At 54.2% G+C, this 24,843-nt stretch overlaps 1 protein-coding gene across 2 annotated transcripts; it reads left to right on the top strand.

Moving 5' to 3' along the window:
* Positions 1-89: 89 nt before the first annotated feature.
* On the top strand, positions 90-24,638 carry SLC45A3 (solute carrier family 45 member 3). 2 transcript variants are annotated; one of them, XM_033198745.1, is made up of 5 exons: positions 90-310; positions 17,611-18,012; positions 18,896-19,681; positions 20,383-20,648; positions 22,824-24,638. In XM_033198745.1, exons 2-5 carry the CDS (start codon positions 17,841-17,843, stop codon positions 23,259-23,261), a joined length of 1,662 nt encoding a protein of 553 aa, XP_033054636.1. In that variant the 5' UTR covers positions 90-310; positions 17,611-17,840; the 3' UTR covers positions 23,262-24,638. The 2 variants fall into 2 exon arrangements, with proteins under 2 accessions (XP_033054636.1, XP_033054637.1); XM_033198746.1 differs by lacking the exon at positions 90-310 and adding an exon at positions 11,489-11,580 and having other exon boundaries at positions 22,824-23,261.
* The last annotated feature ends 205 nt before the right edge of the window (positions 24,639-24,843 follow it).

Genomic DNA, 24,843 nt, shown 5'->3' with positions numbered 1-24,843 from the left:
TGATAGGGCAGTCTGGGAGCCACGCGGGGGCTGCCCGTCGCGGCGCGGCTACAAAGCCAGCTTAGAGACCTCTCGCTTTCTTCCCCTGGGTACCAGCCCCACCCCTCTATCCCCTCTCGCCGCACCCCCCACCTCCGTCCCGCCTCGCCCCGCCCCCCTCCTGGCAGTCCCAGCGCGCATGCTCTCTCCCCCCGCGGAGTAACCTGGAGATTTAAAAGCAGCCGGCTGGCGCGCGTGGGGGGGAAGGAAAAGAGGGGGGAAACCAGTGTGCGCGCGCTGGCTCCGGGTGACAGCCGCGCGCCTAGGCCAGGTAGGAGCGCGGCCCCTCCTCTCCCAGGGGTGAGGGTCCCGGCGCGGGAAAGGGAGCAGCAGTGCGCAGCCGAGCTCCGCGGTGTCGCGTGTTTTGCGCCCCGCGGGATGGGGCCGCGCCGTGGCCGTCCGGGGCGCTGCGCGCCGAGCCCCGCGCGAATCCCAGAGAAGGGCGCGTCCCACGCGCTCTGCCGGGGCGGGTGCCGAGTGCCCGGCGCCTGCACTGGTCCCCGCTGAGCTGTGCTTTCTTCCGCGGAGGGCGGGCAGGCAGGAGGTGCCCGCGCTGTCCCAGGCCGGGGGGCGGTGTGGGCGGGGAGCGGCCCCTCCCCGGAGCCCCTGCCGGGTCGGGCCGGGCCGACGGCTGGCTGACCGGCCGCTCGCTCCTGTTGCAGCCTCCCGCGTCAGACTTTTCTTTGGAAAGTTGCGTTTATTTTCTTCTCTTGTCTGGGCTTCACCGGAAAGGGGCAGGATGAGTCACTGTGGCGCGCACAGTCCGGGACTTGGGGGATTCGGGACGGGGCCCGACTGCCGCGGCGCTCGGGGTGCTCAGGCCGGGTTCGGCTTTCTTGAGGAAGAGTGAGAGTTATTAAGAGAGGGAAAGGGGACGGAGCCCTCTTGGACTTTAGACCTGGGGAGAGCTCTGGGTACAGAGTTGGGGCTGGACCGTGTGTGTCTGTGTGTGTGTGTGTGTGTGTGTGTGTGTGTGTGTTACTGTGTCCCTTTTTCAGCCTCAGTTGCCCCCTCTGTGGGGAGAGAAAGGCCGCTGTTTTTTCCTCGCCTCCCTGGTCTCAGGTGGGGAAGGAGAGAGTTCTGCAAACGGCAAACAGGTGTGATGTGGTGGTACCTGGGCATCCCGTGCAGCTTCTCAGAGCTGTGGGCCTAAGCAGGCTTGCTGGAAAAGCCCCAGGGACCTGCAGGTTTTCTCCGGAGTGCGGGTCAGGCCTTCCTGTAGTCTTTCGCTCCCCCTAGGCACTGCAGTCCTGTGAGTTGCTCTTGCCCTTGACCTCTGAATCAGCCTCCATCTTCCTGACACTCTTGACCTGTTCAGCTTTTCCCCACCCCAGGGCGTGTTCCCTATGCTTCCTCTTTTTCCAAGGGGCCAGAGTTGGGGGTAGGGAGGGGTTTGGCATGGTGGGTACCTGGTGAGGACTCGCCCTTCAGCTGTTACACAGACCCCATCCCAGTGGAGCAGAGACTAAGAATAGCCCAGCTGCTGTCTTGCTGCCCTGGAGTCTGCAGCCGGGCATTGCCAGTTGACCAGGGCCCAGAGTGACCCTTGCTGGGGTCCTGGAACTTTGCTCAGGGGTGGGGTTGAGGTCTTAGGGGCTTCGGACTACCTTTCCTGATGCACTTAGCAGATCTCCTTTCAGAGCAGAGACCACCTTGGTGTGGACTCACATGCCCGAGGGCTGGGGAACAGGCTGGCCTATGGGCTGGGAGTGGGAAGGGCCCGGGAGGCTAGACTGGAAGCCTGAGGAAACCCATAGAGCAGCATATTGTAGGGGTAAGTGGGACGTAATTTGAGGTCGCAGGCCATTCTGTTGAATCAGTCCCATTCCCTCATTCCTCCCTTATCTCCTCCCACCAGGCCTGTCGTGGAGCCAGGACTCTGTTATTCTGAAAGTGCTCAGAAAATGGAGCTTGAGTCAGCAGAATGAGTTTGAAGATAAAAATACAGCTGTGGATGAATGTACAGCTGTGGACAGATAGGCCCCAATTTAGTGGGTGTGTGTTAGGGGGAGTTTTCCTATTATTCATGGAGTGTGTGGTGAACTTCCCCGTCCCTCCTGGCTCCCTGAATAACCTTGAAGGAGGAGGAGGAGTAGACAGTGATCCCTGGTGGTCTCCTGAGCGCCTTCCAGGCCACTGGGTGGTGGAGGGATAATGGAGGCCTCCCTCCCGCTCTCCCCTTACCCAAACTGGAGCTCTCAGCCTGGGCAGGGCTGGTCTGAAGACTCAAAGTAAAGTTAACTTGAAGAGTTTAAGCACTGTCATCTGGACGTCACAGCCTGATAAGTCAACATTATGGATAAAAACCCAGACTATCAGATAGTTTCTCTCTTGTCTTTTTTTTTTTTTTTTTGAGATGGAGTTTCACTCTTGTTGCCCAGGCTGGAGTGCAATGGCACGATCTCAGCTCCCTGCAGCCTCCCCTCCTGGGTTCAAGCGATTCTCATCCCTTAGCCTCCCAAGTAGCTGGGATTACAGGCACCCACCACCACCACGCCTGGCTCATTTTTTGTGTTTTTAGCAGAGACAGGGTTTCACCGTGTTAACCAGGATGGTCTCAATCTCCTGACCTCGTGATCCGCCCGCCTCAGCCTCCCAAAGTGCTGGGATTACAGGCATGAGCCACCGTGCCCCGCCTGAAAGACAGTTACTATATTGGCTGCTTCGCTAGGTGAGCGCCACCAGCTTGGCAAGTTACTTAACCTCGTCCAAGCCTCAGTATCCCTGGCTGCAAAATGGGGATAATACTTACTGTATAGCTTTGTAAAGTAGATTATAACAGACATAAAATTTATAAACATATAATTACGTAATATATAAAGTCTAAAAATTACAGCTTTATTCACTGTTATATATAGAGTACTAAACTGTGTGTCTGACACATAATAAGTGCTCAATAAATGTTAGTACCAACTATATATTATATCGGTCATTTGGGACTGAATGGACAGCAGTGCCTAGCCTGGGACTCTCTTCTTGGGCCTTGCTCTTAAAAAACAAAACGAAACTCTGCTCTAGACCTTATTTCTTGGGTAGCAAGGTCTCCTGGACTTTGGGGAGTCCGTTGAGAGACTGAGCTTTGGCAAAATGATTTGAATCTGATTTCCTCTTGTGCAAGTTATTTAAACTGTTTCAACTTCCTCCTCTGTAAAATGAGGATAATAGTACCTACCTCACAGTATTTCCAGGATTAAATAAGCTGATGTAGGTAAAGCTCTGAGCACAGCAGCTGCTTGTAAAAAGAGCTTGATAAATGTCAGCTGCTGTTATTTGGTGACAATGGAGCCAATCATTGTGGTTTACACTTAGAAACCAGAGTTTCTTAGCAAGGGAATTAGCCCATAGATAACTGTATGTAAGCTACGAAGGACACATCTGCAGTTGAACTTGTGGTCCTGTGCAAAGATCACACCAAGATTGGATGTCCATGTCTCTCGTCTACTACTCTGCTACTGTGTGACTTGTATTTAATTAGTGCAGAAACCCCTACCCAGCCTACCTTCCCAGAGTATACCCCTCAGGCTGGAAAAGGGTACCATGAACATGAATGTATATCATGAGAAGTTAAGAACCTTCTATGCAAACAGTTATTTGTTGTTATTTTTAGGAAAACTGCATAGGGAGGGTGCCCTGAAATTGGGATTCTGCTCTGTCCTCCCTCCCCAACCCTTAGGATCTTTTGCACTGTTCTTTGGTGTCCAGAAAAAAAAACCCAGCCTAGCTTTCTCTGAACAGTTAGTGGCCCTGTTTGCTGGGCAGCAGGGGTGGAGACTGGACCAGCTGGTACCAGGCCCAGTGTCTTGAACACTGATGCCACTCGACTCCCAGCAGTAGAGCTGGAGTGTTGAGCTTTGTCCAGTGTATTAAGTGTCCCTGCTTGGGCTAGGGAGGGGGGCAGCTGGTGACAGAGCCGTCATGGGATGCTCCTGATCCCTGGCCAGAACTTCCTGTTGAATCCTTTTTTCTACTACATGGTCTGTGTTTTCCCCTCCACGGGAAGAAATCCACAGTTTTGCCACCGGCCCTGACTGACTTGTGGAATCTCTTGCTTCTGATGCTGGACATGGGCCTGCTTCCCCTATTAGCCTTGACTTCATTGCCTGTAAAATGGAGATAAGATTCACCTTGCATGGTTACGGTGAGGATTAAATGTGATGTGCATATTCAGCCAAGCGCCTGCACATGCCAGGTGTTCCATAGATGTTTGTTCCTTTCCTCTTCTTTGTTGCTTCTGGAGATCACTTTTTGGGGAGCGGGGACCAGCCAGCAAGAAGGGGTTTGGAGGCCACCTCCTGGCGCTGTAGTCTACAATCCCCAGTCACCATATCCAGGATAGACAGGATGCCCAGCCAGAGAGGATACCCTCAGGAGTAGCCAGCCCACAACAGCAGTTCTTGTCTTTCCCCTGTGGTCGCTGTGTGCCCCCCTGCCCCCTGGCCTTGCTAATCTCAAGTGTACTTTGAGTTGGCAAATAGCGTTCAAGCTAGGAGTGCCTGGCCCATCCCTAGGGATGTGGCAATTTAGTTCCCACTCCTGGCTCCTGTCCTTAGTGAGCGGAGCACCCAGGTAGCTTGAACGTGGCCCTGCCTGGATCCCAGGCACACTGGTAAAATCACATCCGACGGGAATCCTGATTCAGCCTTACCCATAGGCCTTCTGTTGGGCACCTACTTTTCTCAGGGCCTGTGCTTCCTACTTTCCAGGAGCTGAAGCACTAGTCGGGAGGACGGCAGTGGGGGAAGGACTGCAAATCCAAGACCCTGAGGACTGTGGGCAGCCTCCAACCCTGGAGACTGCCTGGTTAGAGCAGTTGAGATTTAGCGGGGAGAGGGGATACTTGACTGCTTGGTTTCCAAGGGGCTGTGGAGGAGGTGTGAGATTTGAGCTGGGCAGGGCTCAGGTGGAAGAGAGAGGCGGTCCAGGAAGGGGAAGAAACCAGAGCCTGGTGACCACATTGGAAGCAAAAACAAGCCCAGTGCTAATGAATTCTCTTATTTGGGGGCCCATGGAGGTATGCTGAATCATCTAGTGACACACAGATAGCCAGCCCAGATCTGAGATCAAAACCCAGTCTCATGATTTTGAGTCCGGTATTGTTTCCAGCACACCTCACTGGAGAAAGGCTAAAAGGAGGGGTGGGAGTGATTAGAAGTCCCAGGCTCCAAGGGCCTTGGTTTACAGACATACACCCTTTTCTGCTGTTGGGGCTCAGAAAACAATACCCCAAAGTGAAGGCCTCAGGGGCAAAATTTCTTTCTGACCTCCTGTCTCTCACCCCTCATTCTCTCCTGAGGCAGGCCAAAGTGAATCCCTCTTTTCCAAGGCAGGTCATAGAAACTAGAACCCTTCTCCCCAAAGCCAGCCATATGACTTAAAAATATTACTCTTTCTCCTGACTTTCTGGGTAAGAACCGGCGATAAAGAAATGATCTGAGCTACCTTGTTTGATAGTAGGTAGTAAGGCCCTCATTGCAGAGGGGTCCCACCCCATTCCTGGGAGGAAGAGATCCTGCAACAGAGAGGCCGAGAGCAATCTGGACAGGTCTTGCTGGGCTTCACCATTCAGTCTATTAGCATTAGCTCATACCATTTTTGTCCGATCACATTTCTGCATCCTATGTGTGCTTCCTCAAACCTAAGCATAAAAGTGGATACTTGGGCCGGGCGCGGTGGCTCATGCCTGTAATCCCAGCACTTTGGGAGGCTGAGTTGGGTGGATCACCTGAGGTCAGGAGTTCGAGACCAGCCTGCCCAACAGGGTGAAACCCCACCTCTACTAAAAATACAAAAATTAGCCGGGCGTGACGCACGCCTGTAGTCCCAGCTACTCGGGAGGCGGAGGCAGGACAATTGCTCAAATCCAGGAGGTGAAGGTTGCAGTGAGCTGAGATCGTGCCACTGCACACCAGCCTGGGCAACAGAATGAGAGCTAGTCTCAAAAAAAAAAAAAAAAGATACTTCACCCTGGGTTTTTGGGTTTTCATTTCTTTTTCTTTTTTTTGAGACAGAGTCTCACTCTGTCGCCTAGGCTGGAGTGCAGTGGCCGGATCTCAGCTCACTGCAAGCTCCGCCTCCCAGGTTTATGCCATTCTCCTGCCTCAGCCTCCGGAGTAGCTGGGACTACAGGCACCCGCCACCTCGCCCGGCTAGTTTTTTGTATTTTTTCGTAGAGACGGGGTTTCACCATGTTAGCCAGGATGGTCTTGATCTCCTGACCTCGTGATCCGCCCGTCTCAGCCTCCCAGAGTGCTGGGATTATAGGCTTGAGCCACCGCACCCAGCCTTGGGTTTTCATTTCTAAAGGCTCTTGTGTCATGTAAAACTATGATCAAATACATTTGTATGCTTTTCTCTCTCTCTCTCTTTTTTTTTTTTGTAAACAGTGTCGATTTTGAGATGGCATCTCTCACTCTGTTACCCTGCGCGATCTCGGCTCACTGCAACCTCCGCCTCCCGGGTTCAAGTGATTCTCATGCCTCAACCTCCTGAGTAGCTGGGATTATAGGCATGTGCCATCACACCCAGCTAATTTTTGTATTTTTAGTAGAGACAAGGTTTTACCATGTTGCCCAGGCTGGTCCCAAACTCCTGACCTCAAGTCATTCTCCTGCCTTGGCCTCCCAAAGTGCTGGGATTACAAGCGTGAGCCACTGTGCCCAGCCTGTTAATGCTTTTCTCTTGTTACCATATCTTTCGTTATAGAAGTGTCAGTTCTGACCTTTATGATGGGGAGGAAAAAGGGATCTCCCCCACCCCCACCCCTATATTGCATAGTACCTACCTGCTTATCCCCAAGGCTAAGCAACATGGCCATTCCCACTAGGAAGCCCTGGAAGAACTGCATGTGCCCCCAACATTGGGTCCCCCCCATGGATTTGTGTCTTCACACTTGTGCCACCTCATTGCACACCGATTGCATTTTATCCCTTTTGCCAAAGGGAGCTGTGATCAGTTGTTTCTGTGTCCCCAGCACCTTCACAGCGAGCTTACGCACAACTGAGGCTCTGTGATGGTGGGTGCGTGGGTGGGTTTCAGTGCTGTTTGACATTCCTGTAGGGGAGGTTAGGTTGCGTGCACTGAGGTATACTTCCAAGGGTCAGTAAGCTTGGGATCTTGAAATCAGAAAATGAGTTTCTTTGGGGGCCCACTCTTTCCTTGCTCACCACTGAGTGACTATTTTTGAGAACACGCTTTCTGAGTACTGAGTCTGACTTGGAGCCCTCTGTTTATAAATGGGACTGATCACAGACTCTAGGACTCAGATCTAATAAAGCCTTACAGGCCACTGCGTTTGAAACCCTAGAGGTGGGACATGGCAGAAGTGGAACCAGCACCGTGGTCTGACTCTTGGTCCAGGGCGCTGCCCATCTGTAGGTTTGCACAGATCCTTAGTCTTCTGGCCTCTTTCCTGTATACCTCACCTCCTAAGGGAGGCCAGGCTAAAGAGAAGAGTAGGATTGGCTGTACATGGATAGGGAGAGCTGTCTAGCCTGGCTGACTGGCAGGGGTCAAGTTCAGTAGGAGGAAGGCCTTTCAGGCTTCTCTTTTCAGGGGCTGTATGAAAAGGCAGGATTGCGGGGAAGGAACTTCAAAGTGGCTTGGACGCTGTGCCAAGCTCCCTCATCCCCTCCCATGTTCCTATTCCCCTACCTTGGACCAAGGAATTTCTTGGTACTGCTGCCCCGCCTTGTAGGGAAGCATTTATTGTGGCCCAAGGAGAGAATTCAGTTACTAATTTCTGCCAGGAACAGAGTCCAACTCTGGGAAGGACTAGGGAAGAGGCCAGTTCTGCCCCCAGATGTCCTGGTTACTCGGCTTACTTTCAGGTGACCGCTGACCCTTGGCACTCTGTTGGTGCCTGAGAGTATGTGGGCAGGTAAAGGAGGGGTAAGTGCAGCTGGGCATCCTTCTCCACCTCATTCCCCTTGACTCATTGGTAGGAGGTCATGAAAGTCCAAATACAAAGTAGGGATTTTATATTCCTATTTCACAAGGATGAACATGAATGCCTTCCTGAATGCCATGTAGCCTCGTCAGTGAGCCCTTAGGGGGTACCTGCTGGTGAAAAATCACCTACGGGGGGTAGGGGGTGCGTGGGAGATCAGCTGGCTGCACAGATGTAAAGAACCTTCGGCATTATCCAGATTAGCTCTCATTTTACGGGTGTAGAAACTGAGTCCCAGAGAGGTGAGATGGCCTGTCTAAGGTACACAACTCTTAAAAAAAAAAAGTGACTGAAACAGGACTGCTGTCTCCTGGCTACCAGTTCAGAGCACCTTCCAGCATTTTCAAATGGTTCGAATTTTCTGCTCAACCACTGTTTATTTGTGCAACCTTAGGCATGTTACGTTCTGAGACTGAGCTGTTCATCCTTGAATATGAATATTAAATACCTTGGATTTGGAGTGTATGAATTATATGTTATTGGAGAGAAGGTGCAATATATCAAGTACCTAGCACACACTAGACGCCTCTGAGGCAGTTAGTAGGGGTCGGCCACTGTATTCATTTTCCCTGTGGATGGAAATCGTGCTGTCTCATAACTACGGGATCTTTGTCCCACCTTCCACCTCCCTTCTCAGCCTTCCTCCAGCAGGCAGGTCTGCTGCAGTGACCTCTCCTCACCTGTTGGGGCCAGCACCTGGGGAGGCAGTTGCATTCTTGGCATTCCTCTTGCTGCTAGGGGCTGGAAGAGGCACTGGTGTGGTGAGGGAGGCACATGGGTGAGAGGGGAATGGAAACCGAGAAGAAAATGTAGTTGGTTTCCCCTAACCACGGCTGCTCCTGTTTGGGAATGAGAAAGCCCTTCCTCCATTGAGGAGGCAACCGAAGAAGTGGCTGCCAGGAACTTTCATATCCTGTATCTCAAACACACTCCACATCTATAAAGTTGGTGGTGTTAATCTAAGTTTCCGTGCCTGTAAAATGGGTATACTAATTATACCCACCTCATCAGATGGTTGGAAGACAAAGACGCATGGCAGAGTGCCTGGCATGTATTACAACCTCAATGTTGGCTGCTATTGTGCGTTTTCTTTTCTGTTTTGTGTGTTTGTGGTTTGTTTGTTTGAGACAGAGTCACCCTGTTACCCAGGCTGGAGTGCAGTGTGGCACAATCTTGGTTCACTGCAACCTTGACCTCCAGGTTTCAAGCAATTCTCATGCCTCAGCCTCCTGAGTAGCTGGGATTACAGGTGTGTGCCACTATGCCTGGGCCTGGCTAATTTATGTTTTTTTTTTTTTTTTTTTTTTTTTGAGACGGAGTCTCGCTCTGTCGCCCAGGCGGGAGTGCAGTGGCCGGATCTCAGCTCACTGCAAGCTCTGCCTCCCGGGTTTACGCCATTCTCTCGCCTCAGCCTCCCGAGTAGCTGGGACTACAGGCGCCCGCCATCTCGCCCGGCTAATTTTTTGTATTTTTTTTTAGTAGAGACGGGGTTTCACCGTGTTAGCCAGGATGGTCTCGATCTCCTGACCTCGTGATCCGCCCGTCTCGGCCTCCCAAAGTGCTGGGATTACAGGCTTGAGCCACCAGCCCGGCCAATTTATGTATTTTTAGTAGAGACGAGGTTTCACCATTTTGGCCAGGCTGATTTAGAACTTCTTGACCTCAGGTAATCCGCCTGCCTCGGCCTCCTGGAGTGCTGGGATTACAGGCATGAGCCACTGTGCCCGGCCTGCTATTATTCATTGTGGATGAGGAAACTGAGGCACCGGAGATGAAGTTACAGGCTCATGCAATTCTAATAAGTGGTGGAGCTGGCATGCAAACCCAGGTCGGGCAGACTCGCAAACCCAGGTCAACCTGCAGAGTCTGCCAGGGTTTGGGGATGTCAGGATTCAGAGGGTTGTCGTCCCTCGGGTGGAAGAGAGCTCCAGGTTGAAGAGCCCTGCTGGTCCTGGTTTGGAGGGCATGTCCAGTGTGACCTTGGGCTGCAGCTGTTCTCAGAAACGAAGTGTGATTGGGAGGCCCAGGTGCCTGGAGTCAGACTGTGTCTATATTGACTGTCACCACGGGATTGCCAGGTGACCCTTGGGAGAGTACCCATGCTTCAGCCCCAGCTTAGTCTGTCCAGGACTGACTCTGGCCAAGGTGAGGGTCAGGCCAGCCCCAGAATCCCTGTCACTGGGTAGGAGAGGGGAGGGGAGGGCAGTGCTGGCTCTAGGGACTGCCCCCTGTCCCTTCCCCTCCCCTTCCCCCAATCTCCTCTGGCATTTGTTTCCTTTCCAAAGCTGGACTGGGGCTCTCAGACAGGGCAACAAAAGCCACTCTCCACCACGCCACTGCCACCTGTTGGGTTTTCACACATTGGGGGTGAGTGGGGGGAGGGAGCCGTTGCCCTTTTCCCAGTGTCTGTGGTGTGCCCCCTCTGCCCCCCTAGGGCCTGGGATTCTCTTTGCTGCCCGATGTGATGGGCTCAGGAGCCGGAGGGGGTGGGGGCCAGCAGCAGCTGGAAGGGGAATTGAGTGGGAAGGGGCTGGCGCTGGCAGCCGGAGAGAGTTTGATGGATTACTCTGCAGGCCGAGAGGTTTCTCCCTAATCCCCCTTTGTGTCCCGGCCTGCAGCCCCCTCACCCTCTCTGACAAGCTGCTAAGCAGAAGGCTTCCAGTCCCGGTGAAGAAAAGGCAGCTCAGCAGGGCGAACTCTAAATCCCTGGCCTCCGGGCCCTGGGGGAGGCAGGCACCAGGGAGCAAGTCCTGGGTGGGGCTGGGCTCCCCCGTCCCACTGCTGGCCCTTATTCTTTCTTAGGAGTCCCTGAGGTTGGGGGGCTTCATTCTGAGTGGGGTCCTTAGGTACCCCGGAAGCCCTGTGAGGTTGTGAGCCTCCGCTCTTTCTGCAAATCACTGTTTTCTCTAGGGCAGGCCTGGGGAAAGCAGAGACCCTCACTGCTTTGGAAATGTTTGGCCCCAGAGAAGGAAAGACTGAGTGGGTTGGGAGTCACTAAAGCCGTGGTTGTCTCATGCCGTGTCCCTCCCTCCATTTCCCTGGCAGCCCAAGCACACAGCACCCCTCACAAGGGATCCGTCATGGGGAGCTCATTGTCTCACAAGAATGCTCATTTCCAGGTCTGGCTGGTACAGGCTGTTTCTCGGGTGTCCCCAAGGCTCCTGTGGAGCTGCAGTGAGGGTGGGGCTCATGTGGGGAGTGCAGTGTACCAGGTTTCATTAGGTAAACTGACAGCATTGGTGCCCTGGGACTGGGGCGAGTTGGGGGTGGGTAATGGGGATGAGGGCTGGGGAACCCCCAGACCTGAGAGGTCCGCTCCCTGTCCCCAACCTAGAGGACCCTGGAGAGCTCAGTTTGGAGCAAGGTGCTGGGGTCTCCCTTTTCTGCCATCTCACCGACTTGGGGCAGGGCAGCCTTGGTGGGGTGTGTGTCCAGGAGGTTGGCCCAGGGTGACCCCACCCGCTTTCCTCAGCTGAGTCATTATTCCTCGTGCCTCGCCAGCCCCCGGTTTCCCCTTCTGTGGGGAGGGCTGCGGGGTGGCTGTGAAGGGGAGAGGAGCCGCTTCTGAGGAGCCTGGGAGAAAGCAGCGAGTCTTTGTGAGTGCGCAGGGAACACGCAGGGTCGCCGAGCCTGCGGGGTCAGGGTGGGGGCTGCAGCCGTTTGATGTGCCTGGGTGGGGTTTGATGCTGGCCTACATAAAGAAGCCTTAGAATTGCTGCCTGACACAGGCCCGGGGCGGGGGCTGCCCCCAGCCTGGGCTTCCACTGGCCTCTGTCTGTCAGCAGAGGGAATCTGCTCCCCCGGCTCCACCTCAGCCGTGCGGGGTGGCAGGATCCCCTTTGAAAGCCCTCAAAGGCCTCTTTATACATCCCCCTCTGACCCTCCCTTCCCTTAGGGAGCTACCAGGGAGTGGGCTCGGGTCGGCTTTCCTCCTCCTCTGCCACTATGTCTTCTGTATTTTGGACAAAGTTCAGGCCAAGTTTGTTCCTGTTGCTCAGTTTCATTTCCCCCAAAACTCCCTGCTCAGGGTCTGGTCTGAAGTGGGGGCTTTCCAATCCAGGAGGGTTTATCTGAACCTCTCACCACCTTTGAGCCCATAGGAGTTGCTCCCTCTGGAGTTGGGCCTGGAAAGTCCTCAGTGTGTGGGGAGCATGTGGGAGGAGGAGGACTTAAGCCCTCACCCTTGCTTCTACTGCCACCCCTTGCTCTTAGCCATTCATTCATTAGGTCCCTTTTCTTGCTGGGGCAGGAGCCAGCCCTGGGGGTGTCACATATTGGGGTGCATAGGGGCATGTATCTCCCAGTACCTGGAGGGGAGCAGTGAGGATCCAGGTTCACTGACCTTGCCCAGGGCCCTCAGTCTCTCTGGGTTTTGATTCTGTTCCCCCAAGGATGAGGAAGGATGACCTGGGGCAGAGCTCCAGAAACGTTCCCAGAGGCCCTGGGTTTCCTCCAGCTTTCTTGCTGTCTTGCCATTGCTGGGCCCAGAGAGGAGGGGAGATGGTTGGAACTCGAGAGGGACTTGTCCTAGAAGGCTGCCTGTTCCTTGCCTTTCTGAGAGGTCAGCCCCTCCACTTCCTTCCTCTTCCTGCCCACTCCTTGCCAGGTGAACACTGTGAGGCTGGCTCTTCTGATTGATCTTGTCTTTGCCAGACAAAGTGTTCCAGGAGTAGTGGGGCAGGAGGATTTTAGAAGCATCTCCAAGACTGGAGGGTGTAGGGGAGAATTGGACCCTGTCCCCAGGAGGACGGGGGAGTTCTGCAGACTTGGGGCAGGAGGCGGGGTTCCAACACTGATCTGTCACTTGCAAGCTTTGGCAAGAAGCTTGCCCTGGGGCTGCTGATGGGAGTGGTGGCCAGGAAAGTGGTACTGAAAGACTTCTTGTTCTCTGACCTCCCTGAGCCTGAGAACTGAGAAAGGCTGGGCTCTTCCATTTGTGCTTCAGGGAAGGCGGCCCTGGAAGGGGGATGGCGAGCCGCTCTACTTAGTGCTCAGGAGTCCTCTGTGGTCTCCTTAGCCTGAGGACCCTGGAGTAGGGATGAAATGACAGGGACCGAGGCACTGGAAAGGATGCAAGGATAAGAAAAGGGGGCTTTGGAGGGCAGAGTGTGCTTATGGGCTTGAAACTCCTCAGGCAGTTCTGAGCTGGGAAGAGTAAAGTCTGGGGGTGTCGAGAGGACTCTGGACCCCTGGGCAGAGTAGAACTCAAACAAGGGAGGACGGACTCTGCGACCAAATACAGGGGTGCTTGAAGCCTGCCCCCTTCCTAGTCAAATCCTTTCCCCACCTGGCCCAACCCCTAGTTATCAGGTAAAAAATCTCTGGATGGGGTTGGGGGCATTGGAGAAAGGCAACCCAGGAAGTGGGAAGCTACTAATGAGCTATCTGGGCTGTAGGAGGATGGTGGGGGGCACTCTTCTCTTTATCCCTTTCTTTTTGTCTTTTTCCCATGTGGGCTAAGAAGGATCCTGCTAATTCCTGGGGGGCCTGGGAACTGGATTAAGGGAGGGGCAAAGCAGGTGGGGTGATTAATGGTTGCTGGACAGCTGTGGTTTATTTTTATTTATTTGTTTTTTAGAGATCAAGTCTCACTCTGTTGCCCAGGCTGGAGAACAGTGACACGATCATAGCTCACTTGCAGCCTCGAACTCCTGGACTCAGGAGATCCTCCCACCTCAGCCTCCTGAGTAGCTGGGATTATAGGTGCATGCCACCATGCCCAGCTAATTTTTATTTTTTATTTTATTTATTATTTATTTTATTTTATTATTATTATTTATCTTTGAGACGGAGTCTCGCTGTCTCAAACGCAGGCTGGAGTGCAGTGGCGCGATCTCGGCTCACTGCAAGCTCTGCTGCTTCCTGGGTTCACGCCATTCTCCTGCCTCAGCCTCCCGAGAAGCTGGGACTACAGGCGCCTGCCACCACACCCGGCTAATTTTTTTGTATTTTTAGTCGAGATGGGGTTTCACCGTGTTCGCCAGGATGGTTTCGATCTCCTGACCTCGTGATCCACCCGCCTCGGCCTCCCAAAGTGCTGGGATTACAGACGTGAGCCACCGTGCCCAGCCTATTTTTTGTTTTATTTGAGATGGAGTCTTGCACTGTTGTAGGGGCTGGGGTGCAGTGGCACAGTCCTGGCTCACTGCAACCTCTGCCTCCCGGGTTCAAGCGATTCTCCTGCCAGAGCCTCTTGAGTAGCTAGGATTACAGGTGCCCGCCACCACCCCCAGCTATTTTTGTATTTTTAGTAGAGATGGAGTTTCGCTATGTTGGCCAGGCTGGTCTGGAACTCCTGACCTGGTGATCCGCCTGCCTCCGCCTCCCAAAGTGCTGGGATTATAGGCGTGAACCACCATGCCCAGCTATTGTATTTATTTTTCGAGACAGAATCTTGCTGTGTCACCCAGAGTGGAGTACAGTGGCATGATATTGGCTCACTGCAACCTCCACCTCCCAGGTTAAGTGATTCTCCTCCTTCAGCCTCCCAAGTAGCTGGGATTGTAGGCGCACGCCACCATGCCCAGCTAATTTTTGTATTTTTAGTAGAGATGGGGTTTTACTATGTTGGCCAGGCTGGTCTTGAACCTCCTGACCTCAGGTAATTTGCCTGCTTTGGCCTCTCAAAGTGCTGGGATTATAGGCATGAGCCACTGTGCCCTGCCTATTTTATTTTCATTTTTGTAGAAACAGGGTCTTGCTATGTTGCCCCGGCTGTTCTTAAGCTCCTGTCCTCAAGCCATCCTCCCACTCCAGCCTCCCAAAGTGCTGAGATTACACATGTGAGCCACTGTGTCTGGCCTGCAAATTATTTTAACAATAGGGAGCAACCAGGACTTAGAGAATGGGTGCAGGTTATGGGCGAGGCTGGGTCTAACAAAGTCTCTGTTTGCTCAGGGAGGACCTGGTCTCCTGAAAACCCAGAGCAGGTTAGCATTCAGGGCCCTCCCAGAACAAGGGTGGGGAGTGGAGTGGGCTGGAAGCCTTTGGCCGCGGAATCCCTCCTCTTAGGCTGGATGGCACTGCCTCTTGGTCTCTGTGCTGTCTCCTGCTTTCCTTCTTGGGGGCACTGTGGAAATGCAGCAATGAGGGGCTCAAGTTGAACCTATGACAGCTCAGCTAAGACTGACGTCTGGCCTTCACCTTCTTTTTGAAGACAGTATGGGTCAGTATTTTACACACCTTCTCATGCCACCTCCGTAGGAGGCCCTGTGCCCCATCCCAAAGGGTGAGTCTGACCAGGATTTAGGGGAGGAGGCTGCTGGTTGCCCAGCCTTATCTCAATTCCCTTCCTTCATGATCTGCCAGCTGCAAAGCCCTTGAAGGTGGTGGTGGAGTGAACAGACCGTACCCAGGACTGATAGCCATCTTTTTTTTTTTTTTTTTTTTTTTAGGCAGTGTCTCCCTCTGTCTCCCAGACTGGAGGCAGTGTTCTGATCACTGCACACTGCACACTACACCCTTGACCTCCCAGACTCAAGCAATCCTCCCATCTCAGCCTCTTAAGTAGCTGGGACCACAGGTGCATACTACCACGCCTGGCTAATTTTAAAATTTTTTGTAGAAAGGAGGATCTCGCTGTGTTGCCCAGGCTGGTCTTAAACTCCTGGGCTCAAGTGATCCTCCTGCCTTGGCCTCTTGAAGTTCTGAGATTACAGGCGTGAGCCACCACACTTGGTCCTGATTTCTCTGTGGCACAGGTCAGAGCACCCAAAACACACTTTGTAACATGCAAGGCCCCATGGGGCTTAGTATTATGTGAAAAGAGGAGAAGTTGAAGTGCCTTTTATTATGAAGTGCTGAGATTGGCAGAGGGCATGAGTGGGGTCTGGGGGTGGTCTCTGGTGGAAGAGACTGGAGCCAAGCCCTCAGCCACTGTGGTCCTTGCACCAGAGTAGGTGCCCTTCAGTAGCATTTATGGGATTGAATTAGGGAGCAGAAGGAAGGTGCTCCAGCCATGAGTACCAGGAAGCTCTGTCCCCTTCCTCTGTTTTGGGATGGATGACAGATAAGGAGCCTCCTGCCTTTCCTCACCAAGGCTCACCCTCTGTAGTATCTACTCTTGATGCGTGACTTGGTTCCCTCTTTTGTAGTCACTTTTTCTTTTTTTTTGAGATGGAGTTTTGCTCTCGTTGCCCAGGCTGGAGTGCAAATGCGTGATCTCGGCTCACCGCAACCTCTGCCTCCCAGGTTCAAGCGATTCTCCTGCCTCAACCTCCCAAGTAGCTGGGATTACAGGCATGAGCCACCACGCCTGGCTGATTTTGTATTTTTAGTAGAGACGGGGTTTCACCATGTTGGTCAGGCTGGTCGCAAACTCTCGACCTCAAGTGATCTGCCCACCTTGGCCTCCCAAAGTTTATTTTTTTTGAGACGGGAGTCTTGCTCTGTTGCCCAGACTATAGTGCAGTGGCTCATTGCAACCTCCACCCCCCGGGTTCAAGCAGTTCTGCCTCTGCTTCCCGATTAGCTGAGATTACAGGCACCTGCCACCAGGCCCGGCTAATTTTTGTATTTTTAGCAGAGACAGGGTTTCACCATGTTGGCAAGGCTGGTCTTAACTCCTGACCTCAAATGATCCGCCTGCTTCGGCCTCCCAAAGTGCTAGGATTACAGGCGTGTGCCACCACACCTGGCTTTTCATAGTCACTTCTAAGCAGAGGTGACTGCAATGGGTGTATTGTCAGGGAGCAAGACTTGGAGGCCACTTGCTTGACGGGGGAGATACAGGATGGTTCTCTTTGCACAGGAGGCAGGTACAGCAGGAAGGGGTGTGGGACTTCTCTGCTGAAAATTGAAAGGAGCACAGAAAAATTCCTTTCTCTGCCATTTAAGGAGCACAGAAGGGCTGCCCTGGAAGTGGCTGGGCATCATGCCAGCTTGGGGGAGTCCCTGGTATCATTACAGGTGTTGCCAGGTGGTGTGGTTTCATGCCCCTGTGAGCTAGAACCTGGGGACGGTTCCATTCTCCCATGACAGTTGGACAGCCACGTGTGGGATTGTTTCTTCCCCTTAAACACTGACCTCAGGGAGGAACTCAAGGTAGAGATTTTCAGGCCTAGGCTCATCCCAGGGAGCCTTCTCTAAGTTAAAACCCAACCTAACAAAACAGCCTCTCCTCCCTTTCCCCTTCATCCTGGTCTTTGGTTAGGGGTTGTGGTGCAGTGTGGCTCATGGCCAAGCAATGTGGAATAGGAAGTGTTACTCTTAACAAATGGGAATTGAACACCCCAGGTTTGGGGAGTAGAAAGGGAAAAGCAAACAAACCAGGCCTGGCAGAGGGTCTCTGGGGGCACCTTGCTAGCTGGTTTGATTGCTTCCCCTTCCCCTCCCCAGTACTAACAGGGAAGGGCAATTGTAGATTTTTCAAAACAGGGAACAACCAACATCTGTTTGGCTCTGGAGAGTGCGAGGTTTAAAAAATCATATTTACCTTATTAATTATGTCAGCCTTAGGCTAATATTAACATGCATTTCCTGACTGGGCAGCAGGGGGTGGCACCTTGGTGGCTGGGCCAATCGCCAGCCTGTGAATGATCAGGATCCAGACGATTTAGAGCAAATCCTGGAGACCTGGCTCTCAGAACTTAACACTCCGTGTGCTTGTGATTGCCCCGCGCTTTTAGGATCTGAGTGATGAGATGTGTCCCCACTGAGGTGCCCCACAGCAGCAGGTGTTGAGCATGGGCTGAGAAGCTGGACCGGCACCAAAAGGCTGGCGGAAATGGGCGCCTGGCTGATTCCTAGGCAGTTGGCAGCAGCAAGGAGGAGAGGCCGTGGCTTCTGGAGCAGAGCAGAGACGAAGCAGTTCTGGAGTGCTTAAACGGCCCCCTGAGCCCTACCCGCCTGGCCCACTATGGTCCAGAGGCTGTGGATGAGCCGCCTGCTGCGGCACCGGAAAGCCCAGCTCTTGCTGATCAACCTGCTAACCTTTGGCCTGGAGGTGTGTTTGGCTGCAGGCATCACCTATGTGCCGCCTCTGCTGCTGGAAGTCGGGGTAGAAGAGAAGTTCATGACCATGGTGCTGGGTGAGTCACAACATCCTCCTTCCTTCCTGTTCCAGATATGTGCCACCTGGGATGTGGGGCAGGAGTACCTCTGCCCTGGGAGCTGCTTGGAGGGAGAGGTGATCTGCTGGGAAGGCACTGCTGGGCAGGAGGGTGACCCTGGGCTGAGGGGGCACACCAAGAGAAAGAAGAGAATATCAAGGACATAGCCTAGTCACCTCTGGATCCCTGGTCCTGCACAGTGCCTGGCTCATAGGAGACACTGGAGAAAGGCTCCTAACCTTTGGCTAGCCCGTTTATAATTTACAGCGATTATCTCATTCAATGTTTACAATCATTCAATGTTTACAACTACCATTTGAGGTGATCCATTTTGCAGAGAAGGAAGCAGAGGCTTTTAAGAGGTTAGGTAAGCCATAGCCGAAGCCAAATAGCAGCTGAACAGTAGAGCTGGGACTCCATCAAGGTCTCCCAGCTGGGGCTTGCTCCTACCCCTAGGACAAGGGGCAAACTTCTGACTCTGCAGATAAATTCTGCAAAAGCCACAGAAGGCAAGTAGTCACCATTGTGTGACAACCCCTCACCCCCAGGGAGAGGTGTCCCTCTGAGGATTGCAGGCTCTGGAGTCACACTGCTTGTTGAAACACTGCCTCTTACCCTCCCTAGGTCTGCACCTTTGAATAAGTATCACTTCTTAGTTGCTCCACACCTCAGTTTGTCCATCTGAAAATGGGGGCATCTGTAATGCCTGTGTTATGAGGAGTAAATTACAGCATCCCTGTGAAGACGTAGCACAGTGTCGAGTACGGAATGTTATCTCCATCCTTCTCACAGAGCTTGGGTCCCCTTCCCTTTGCCCTTTACTTGTCCCAGCCGTGGACTCATACTACTTCCCTTCTTGCAGGCATCGGTCCAGTGCTGGGCCTGGTCTCTGTCCCGCTCCTAGGCTCAGCCAGTGACCACTGGCGCGGACGCTATGGCCGCCGGCGGCCCTTCATCTGGGCGCTGTCCTTGGGCATCCTGCTGAGCCTCTTTCTCATCCCAAGGGCCGGCTGGCTGGCAGGGCTGCTGTGCCCGGATCCCAGGCCCCTGGAGCTGGCACTGCTCATCCTGGGCGTGGGGCTGCTGGACTTCTGTGGCCAGGTGTGCTTCACTCCACTGGAGGCCCTGCTCTCTGACCTCTTCCGGGACCCGGACCACTGTCGCCAGGCCTACTCCGTCTATGCCTTCATGATCAGTCTTGGGGGCTGCCTGGGCTACCTCCTGCCTGCCATTGACTGGGACACCAGTGCCCTGGCCCCCTACCTGGGCACCCAGGAGGAGTGCCTCTTTGGCCTGCTCACCCTCATCTTCCTCACCTGCGTAGCAGCCACACTGCTGGTGGCTGAGGAGGCAGCACTGGGCCCCGCCGAGCCAGCGGAAGGGCTGTCTGCCCCCTCCCTGCCGTCCCACTGCTGTCCATGCTGGGCCCGCCTGGCTTTCCGGAACCTGGGCGCCCTGCTTCCCCGGCTACACCAGCTGTGCTGCCGCATGCCCCGCACCCTGCGCCGGCTCTTCGTGGCTGAGCTGTGCAGCTGGATGGCACTCATGACCTTCACGCTGTTTTACACGGATTTCGTGGGTGAGGGGCTGTACCAGGGCGTGCCCAGAGCTGAGCTGGGCACCGAGGCCCGGAGACACTATGATGAAGGTAAGGCTCGGCAGCCAGCAGAGGCTGGTGTGGGAGCCGCCCACCAGAGATGACACTTGGGGCTGTGTCTGGGCTGGTGCCTCTCCATCCTGGCCCTTCTCTGTCAGGAAAGTGGGGATGGACCCAGTCTGCACACACAGCTCCTCATGGGTGTGGAACATCTCTGCCTGCAGTTTCAGGAGGGCCTCTGGCTGCTCTAGGAGTTTGATCAGAGTCATTGCCCCAGTTTGACAGAAGGAAAGGTGGAGCTTATTCAAAGTCTTGAGGGAGTGGAAGAGTCAAGGCTGGATTTTAGACCTGCCTGGTTCCAGCCGCAGTGTTGCCTCTGCTCCCCCGACGACTTTCCAAATAATCTCACCAGTGCCTTCCAGCTCAGGCGTCCTAGAAGCGTCTTGAAGCCTATGGCCAGCTGTCTTTGTGTTGCCTCTCACCCTCCTGTCCCCACAGCTGAGACTCCCAGGAAACCTTCAGACCACCTTCCTCTGCCTTCAGCGAGGGGCTTTGCCCACATTCTCTGAGGGTCAGGGGAAGAACCTGGACTCCCACTGCTACAGGTAGAAAGGGGAAGGGTGCTGGGGAGCAGGGCTGGTCCACAGCAGGTCTTGTGCAGCAGGTGCCTGTGGTCCCGCCTTCTCATCTCCTCAAGACTGCGCGTACCCTTCCCTCCCAGGCCCTGTCTGATGGCCTCTCTCCCTCTGCAGGCGTTCGGATGGGCAGTCTGGGGCTGTTCCTGCAGTGCGCCATCTCCCTGGTCTTCTCTCTGGTCATGGACCGGCTGGTGCAGCGATTCGGCACTCGAGCAGTCTATCTGGCCAGTGTGGCAGCTTTCCCTGTGGCTGCCGGTGCCACGTGCCTGTCCCACAGCGTGGCCGTGGTGACGGCTTCAGCCGCCCTCACCGGGTTCACCTTCTCAGCCCTGCAGATCCTGCCCTACACACTGGCCTCCCTCTACCACCGGGAGAGGCAGGTACTCATTGGCTGGTGGGTGGAGTCAGGGTGGGAGGGGTGGTCTGGGTTTTTGGGAGGCCCACTAGCCCAGAACCTGATATCTGGCAAGGAACTTTGGAGAAGGCTTCTTTGAATCAGAGAGGAAGCTCATCCTAGCCTCAGGGCCAGAGGCTTGGTCTACAGAAGAGTGTAGATTAGATTCTGGGAATGACTTCCTGGGGTCAGGACTGTGTAGCACTTGAATGGATGATTGCAGGAAATGTAAAACCATTAGTGGGAATCCCGAAGAGTCAGGCCAGCAGGAGCCCTAGGTTTCTAGGCTGGTTGTTCTATGAAGAGGCAGGCTGCTAGATCAGATGACCCCTGGGCCAGTCAGCCTCAGCAGATGGGAGTGGGAATGGTCCTGCCTTAGCAACACCTCTTTCTTCAGGGAGCAGCAACCTGACCTAGCCTGTGTCCTACTGTGGTCTCAAGATAGGGCAGGCTCCTTCCTACCCACTTCCTTTCTGGCTTTTCTAATTCCCTTTTCTTTTCCTGCCTCCCTCCTTTGCCTCCTTCCCTTTCGCCTTCCCCTTCCCCCGTGGCAGATATCTGAGCTTGACACCTGACCCACTCACTTGGGCACTGTGTGAGTTGTGGGGACCTCCTGCTTGGTCAGCCCTACACTAACCAGCCCTCCAGGGGCCCCCTTCCTTGGGAAGCCACCTAACCCAGGCAGTGTGGTCACCCTGTCCCTTCCACTGACCTCACTGAGCTACAACCTTGGGTGCTGGACTCTGCCTTGAGGGGCATGAAGTTGGGGTGTCCCAAGGGAGGAGGAGATGCAGGCCTGCTCTCAGAGAGCTCTCAGACTGTAGGGAAGACCTGTCCTTGCCTCTCACAGCACTTGAGGAGTAGGTAAGTTTGTAGCTGAGAGGCTGGTTAACTGAGTAGGTAGCTGCAGGGGTGAGAGGTATGGAGGGGAGGGACTAAGGTTTTGGTTGGGGGAGCCTGGTCCCCGAGACCCCTGTTAGCCCACTGATAACCTTCAGCCTTCACTCTTCTGCTTGCCTGGGCTGGGGGCAGGGGGCTGGCATCAGCATCCAGGCCTGAGTGTGTGCCATCGTGCCAGGGAACATTCTGGGGCTAGCCACCTTTTCCAGATGCAGCAGCATGTCTATCCTCGGACCACTCCAGACTCCAGCCTTAGCAGACATTCCTGGGGTGGCAGGCAGGGAGGAGAAGTCCTGGGAGGCCCCTTCCTAACAGCAGCTGATGGCAGACTTGGCACTGCACGCTGTCTGCCTGTTCCTTTACCCACTTGTTGAGCTGCATGGTGAGCCGTGGGCTTCCCTGGTGTTAGGTTTGAGCTTTGCCATGGCTCCTAGCTCGCAAATGCAGCCAACTCAACTCTTCTGGCATGGGGACAATGTTGGATAAGACCTGGCCTTGTCCTTAAATAGGAGGCTCTGGGTCATCAAGGGCAGGGGTTGGGGGGATGCTGGTCGACCAGTCACTCTGATCTAAGTCAGACAGGAAGGAAGTGGGAAGCCTTCAACATTAGCACAGCTGGGGCTGGAGGAGGTGGGAAGAAGGGCACTCCTCCTGCTCAAGGTCTACTGGATTCTCCCTGCCCCAAGGCTGGGGACAAGGGAGCTCATGGCAGGGCAGCTACCCTAGTGGCATCTGGGACGCCAGAGAGGCAGAGCTTCTATGCACAGGGCAATGAGGATTTCCAGATGTCAAAGCGGAGGGCAGGCAGGCAGGAAGGTTAGGCGAGCCGCGTGGGGTTTGGGCTATCAGGGGCCCTGCCTTGGCTTTTGTTCTTCTATTCTGTGCGTCTCCTCCATCTTCATTCCCCCTGTGTCTTTCCCTTACCTTGGAGCTCTGTTCTCTCTCTGACTTGTGGTATTGAGTTTGTCTGCCTCTTACCTGTTCTAAGAGGCTAGAGGAGACCTAGACTTTGGGGTTCACATTTTGTCCCCGCCCCACCCATTACCCTTCTCCAACTCCTGAGGAAGGGTCCTGGTTAGACCTGCACCAAGTAGGGTCTTCATCTTCTCTCCTGCTCCTGATTCTCATGAAGCCCCATTGCCTGTGTTTTTCCGGCCCCTGGGGTGGAGGTGAGGGCCTGTTCTCACAGCTAGGGGGCGTGGGGTCCCAGTGCTGGGTACACACCTGTCCTCTTCCCCTTTTCTTCACCCCTCCGCCTTAGGTGTTCCTGCCCAAATACCGAGGGGACGCTGGAGGCACTAGCAGTGAGGACAGCCTGATGACCAGCTTCCTGCCAGGCCCTAAGCCTGGAGCTCCCTTCCCTAATGGACACGTGGGTGCTGGAGGCAGTGGCCTGCTTCCGCCTCCACCCGCGCTCTGCGGGGCCTCTGCCTGCGATGTCTCCGTACGTGTGGTGGTGGGTGAGCCCACCGAGGCCAGGGTGGTTCCGGGCCGGGGCATCTGCCTGGACCTCGCCATCCTGGATAGTGCCTTCCTGCTGTCCCAGGTGGCCCCGTCCCTGTTGATGGGCTCCATTGTCCAGCTCAGCCAGTCTGTCACTGCCTATATGGTGTCTGCTGCAGGCCTGGGTCTGGTTGCCATTTACTTTGCTACACAGGTAGTATTTGACAAGAGCGACTTGGCCAAGTACTCGGTGTAGAAAACTTCCAGCACATTGGGGTGGAGGGCCTGCCTCACTGGGTCCCAGCTCCCCATTCTTTGTTAGCCCCATGGGGCTGCCGGGCTGGCCGCCAGTTTCTGTTGCTGCCAAAGTAATGTGGCTCTCTGCTGCCACCCTGTGCTGCTGAGGTGCGTAGCTGCACAGCTGGGGGCTGGGGCATCCCTCTCCCTTCTCCCTAGTCTCTAGGGCTGCCTGACTGGAAGCCTTCCAAGGTGGTTTCAGTCTGGACTCCTACAGGGAAGCCAGAAGGGCAGGGCATTTGATTCGCTGCATGCACTGGAATGTGGGGACTCTGCAGGTGGATTACCCAGGCTCAGGGTTAACAGCTAGCCTCCTGGCTGAGACATACCTAGAGAAGGGGTTTTGGGAGCTGAATAAACTCAGTCACCTGGTTTCCCACCTCTAAGCCCCCTTAACCTGCAGCTTCGTTTAATGTAGCTCTTGCATGGGAGTTTCTAGGATGAAACACTCCTCCGTGGGATTTGAACGTATGAAAGTTATTTGTAGGGGAAGAGTCCTGAGGGGCAACACACAAGAACCAGGTCCCCTCGGCCCACAGCACTGCCTTTTTGCTGATCCCCCGACTCTTACCTTTTATCAGGACGTGGTCTATTGGTCCCTTTGTTGCCATCATAGGGACACAGGCATTTAAATATTTAACTTATTTATTTAACAAAGTAGAAGGGAATCCATTGCTAGCTTTTCTGTGTTGATGTCTAAGATTTGGGTAGGGTGGGATCCCCAACAATCATGTCCACTGAGATCGCTGGTCATTGGGCTGATCATTGCCAGAATCTTCTTCTCCTGGGGTCTGGCTCCTCAAAATGCCTAACCCAGGACCTTGGAAATTTTACTCATCCCGACTGATAATTCCAAATGCTGTTACCCAAGGTTAGGGGGTTGAAGGAAGGTGGAGGGTGGGGCTTCAGGTCTCAACAGCTTCCCCAACCACCCCTTTTCTCTCGGCCCAGCCTGGTTCCCCCCACTTCTACTCCCCTCTACTGTCTCTAGGACTGGGCTGATGAAGGCACTGCCTGAAATTTCCCTCACCCCCAACTTTCCCCACTGGCTCCACAACCCCGTTTGGAGCTGTTGCAGGACCAGAAGCACAAAGTGTGGTTTCCCAGGCCTTTGTCCATCTCAGTCCCCCAGAGTGTATCTGTGCTTGGGGAATCTCACACAGAAACTCAGGAGCACCCCCTGCCTGAGCTAAGGAGGTCTTATCTCTCAGGGGGGTTTAAGTGCCGTTTGCAATAATGTCTTATTTATTTAGCGGGGCAAATATTTTATACTGTAAGTGAGCAATCAGAGTATAATGTTTATGGTGATGAAATTAAAGGCTTTCTTATATGTTTATTGGCATGTGTTTCTTTTATGAGGGGAAGACCAGATCTTTCTACAACATTCTTAACTCCCTGTTCAGGGGGCCCTTTGGCTTTTGGCAGGTTCACTTCCCAGTAGCCACCAGCAGGTGGAGGCATAGACCAGCATTCTTTGTGTCAATTGCCAATTGGGTGGGGCTGTGCTGCACCTTGGACTGGGGGGTTTAGGAGTTGGGGAG

The sequence above is a fragment of the Trachypithecus francoisi genome, unplaced genomic scaffold, assembly GCF_009764315.1.
Source record: "Trachypithecus francoisi isolate TF-2019V2 unplaced genomic scaffold, Tfra_2.0 Lachesis_group5, whole genome shotgun sequence".
NCBI lineage: Eukaryota > Metazoa > Chordata > Mammalia > Primates > Cercopithecidae > Trachypithecus > Trachypithecus francoisi.
This window is presented reverse-complemented; position numbering and strand designations above follow the sequence as displayed.

Excerpts from the sequence above, each read along its gene's own strand:
- SLC45A3 (XM_033198745.1), top strand. The coding sequence starts at position 17,841 with ATGGTCCAGAGGCTGTGGATGAGCCGCCTGCTGCGGCACCGGAAAGCC. Across the intron at positions 18,013-18,895 it reads GTTCATGACCATGGTGCTGG|GCATCGGTCCAGTGCTGGGC; the intron begins GTGAGTCACAAC and ends CCCTTCTTGCAG. Across the intron at positions 20,649-22,823 it reads TCTACCACCGGGAGAGGCAG|GTGTTCCTGCCCAAATACCG; the intron begins GTACTCATTGGC and ends CCTCCGCCTTAG.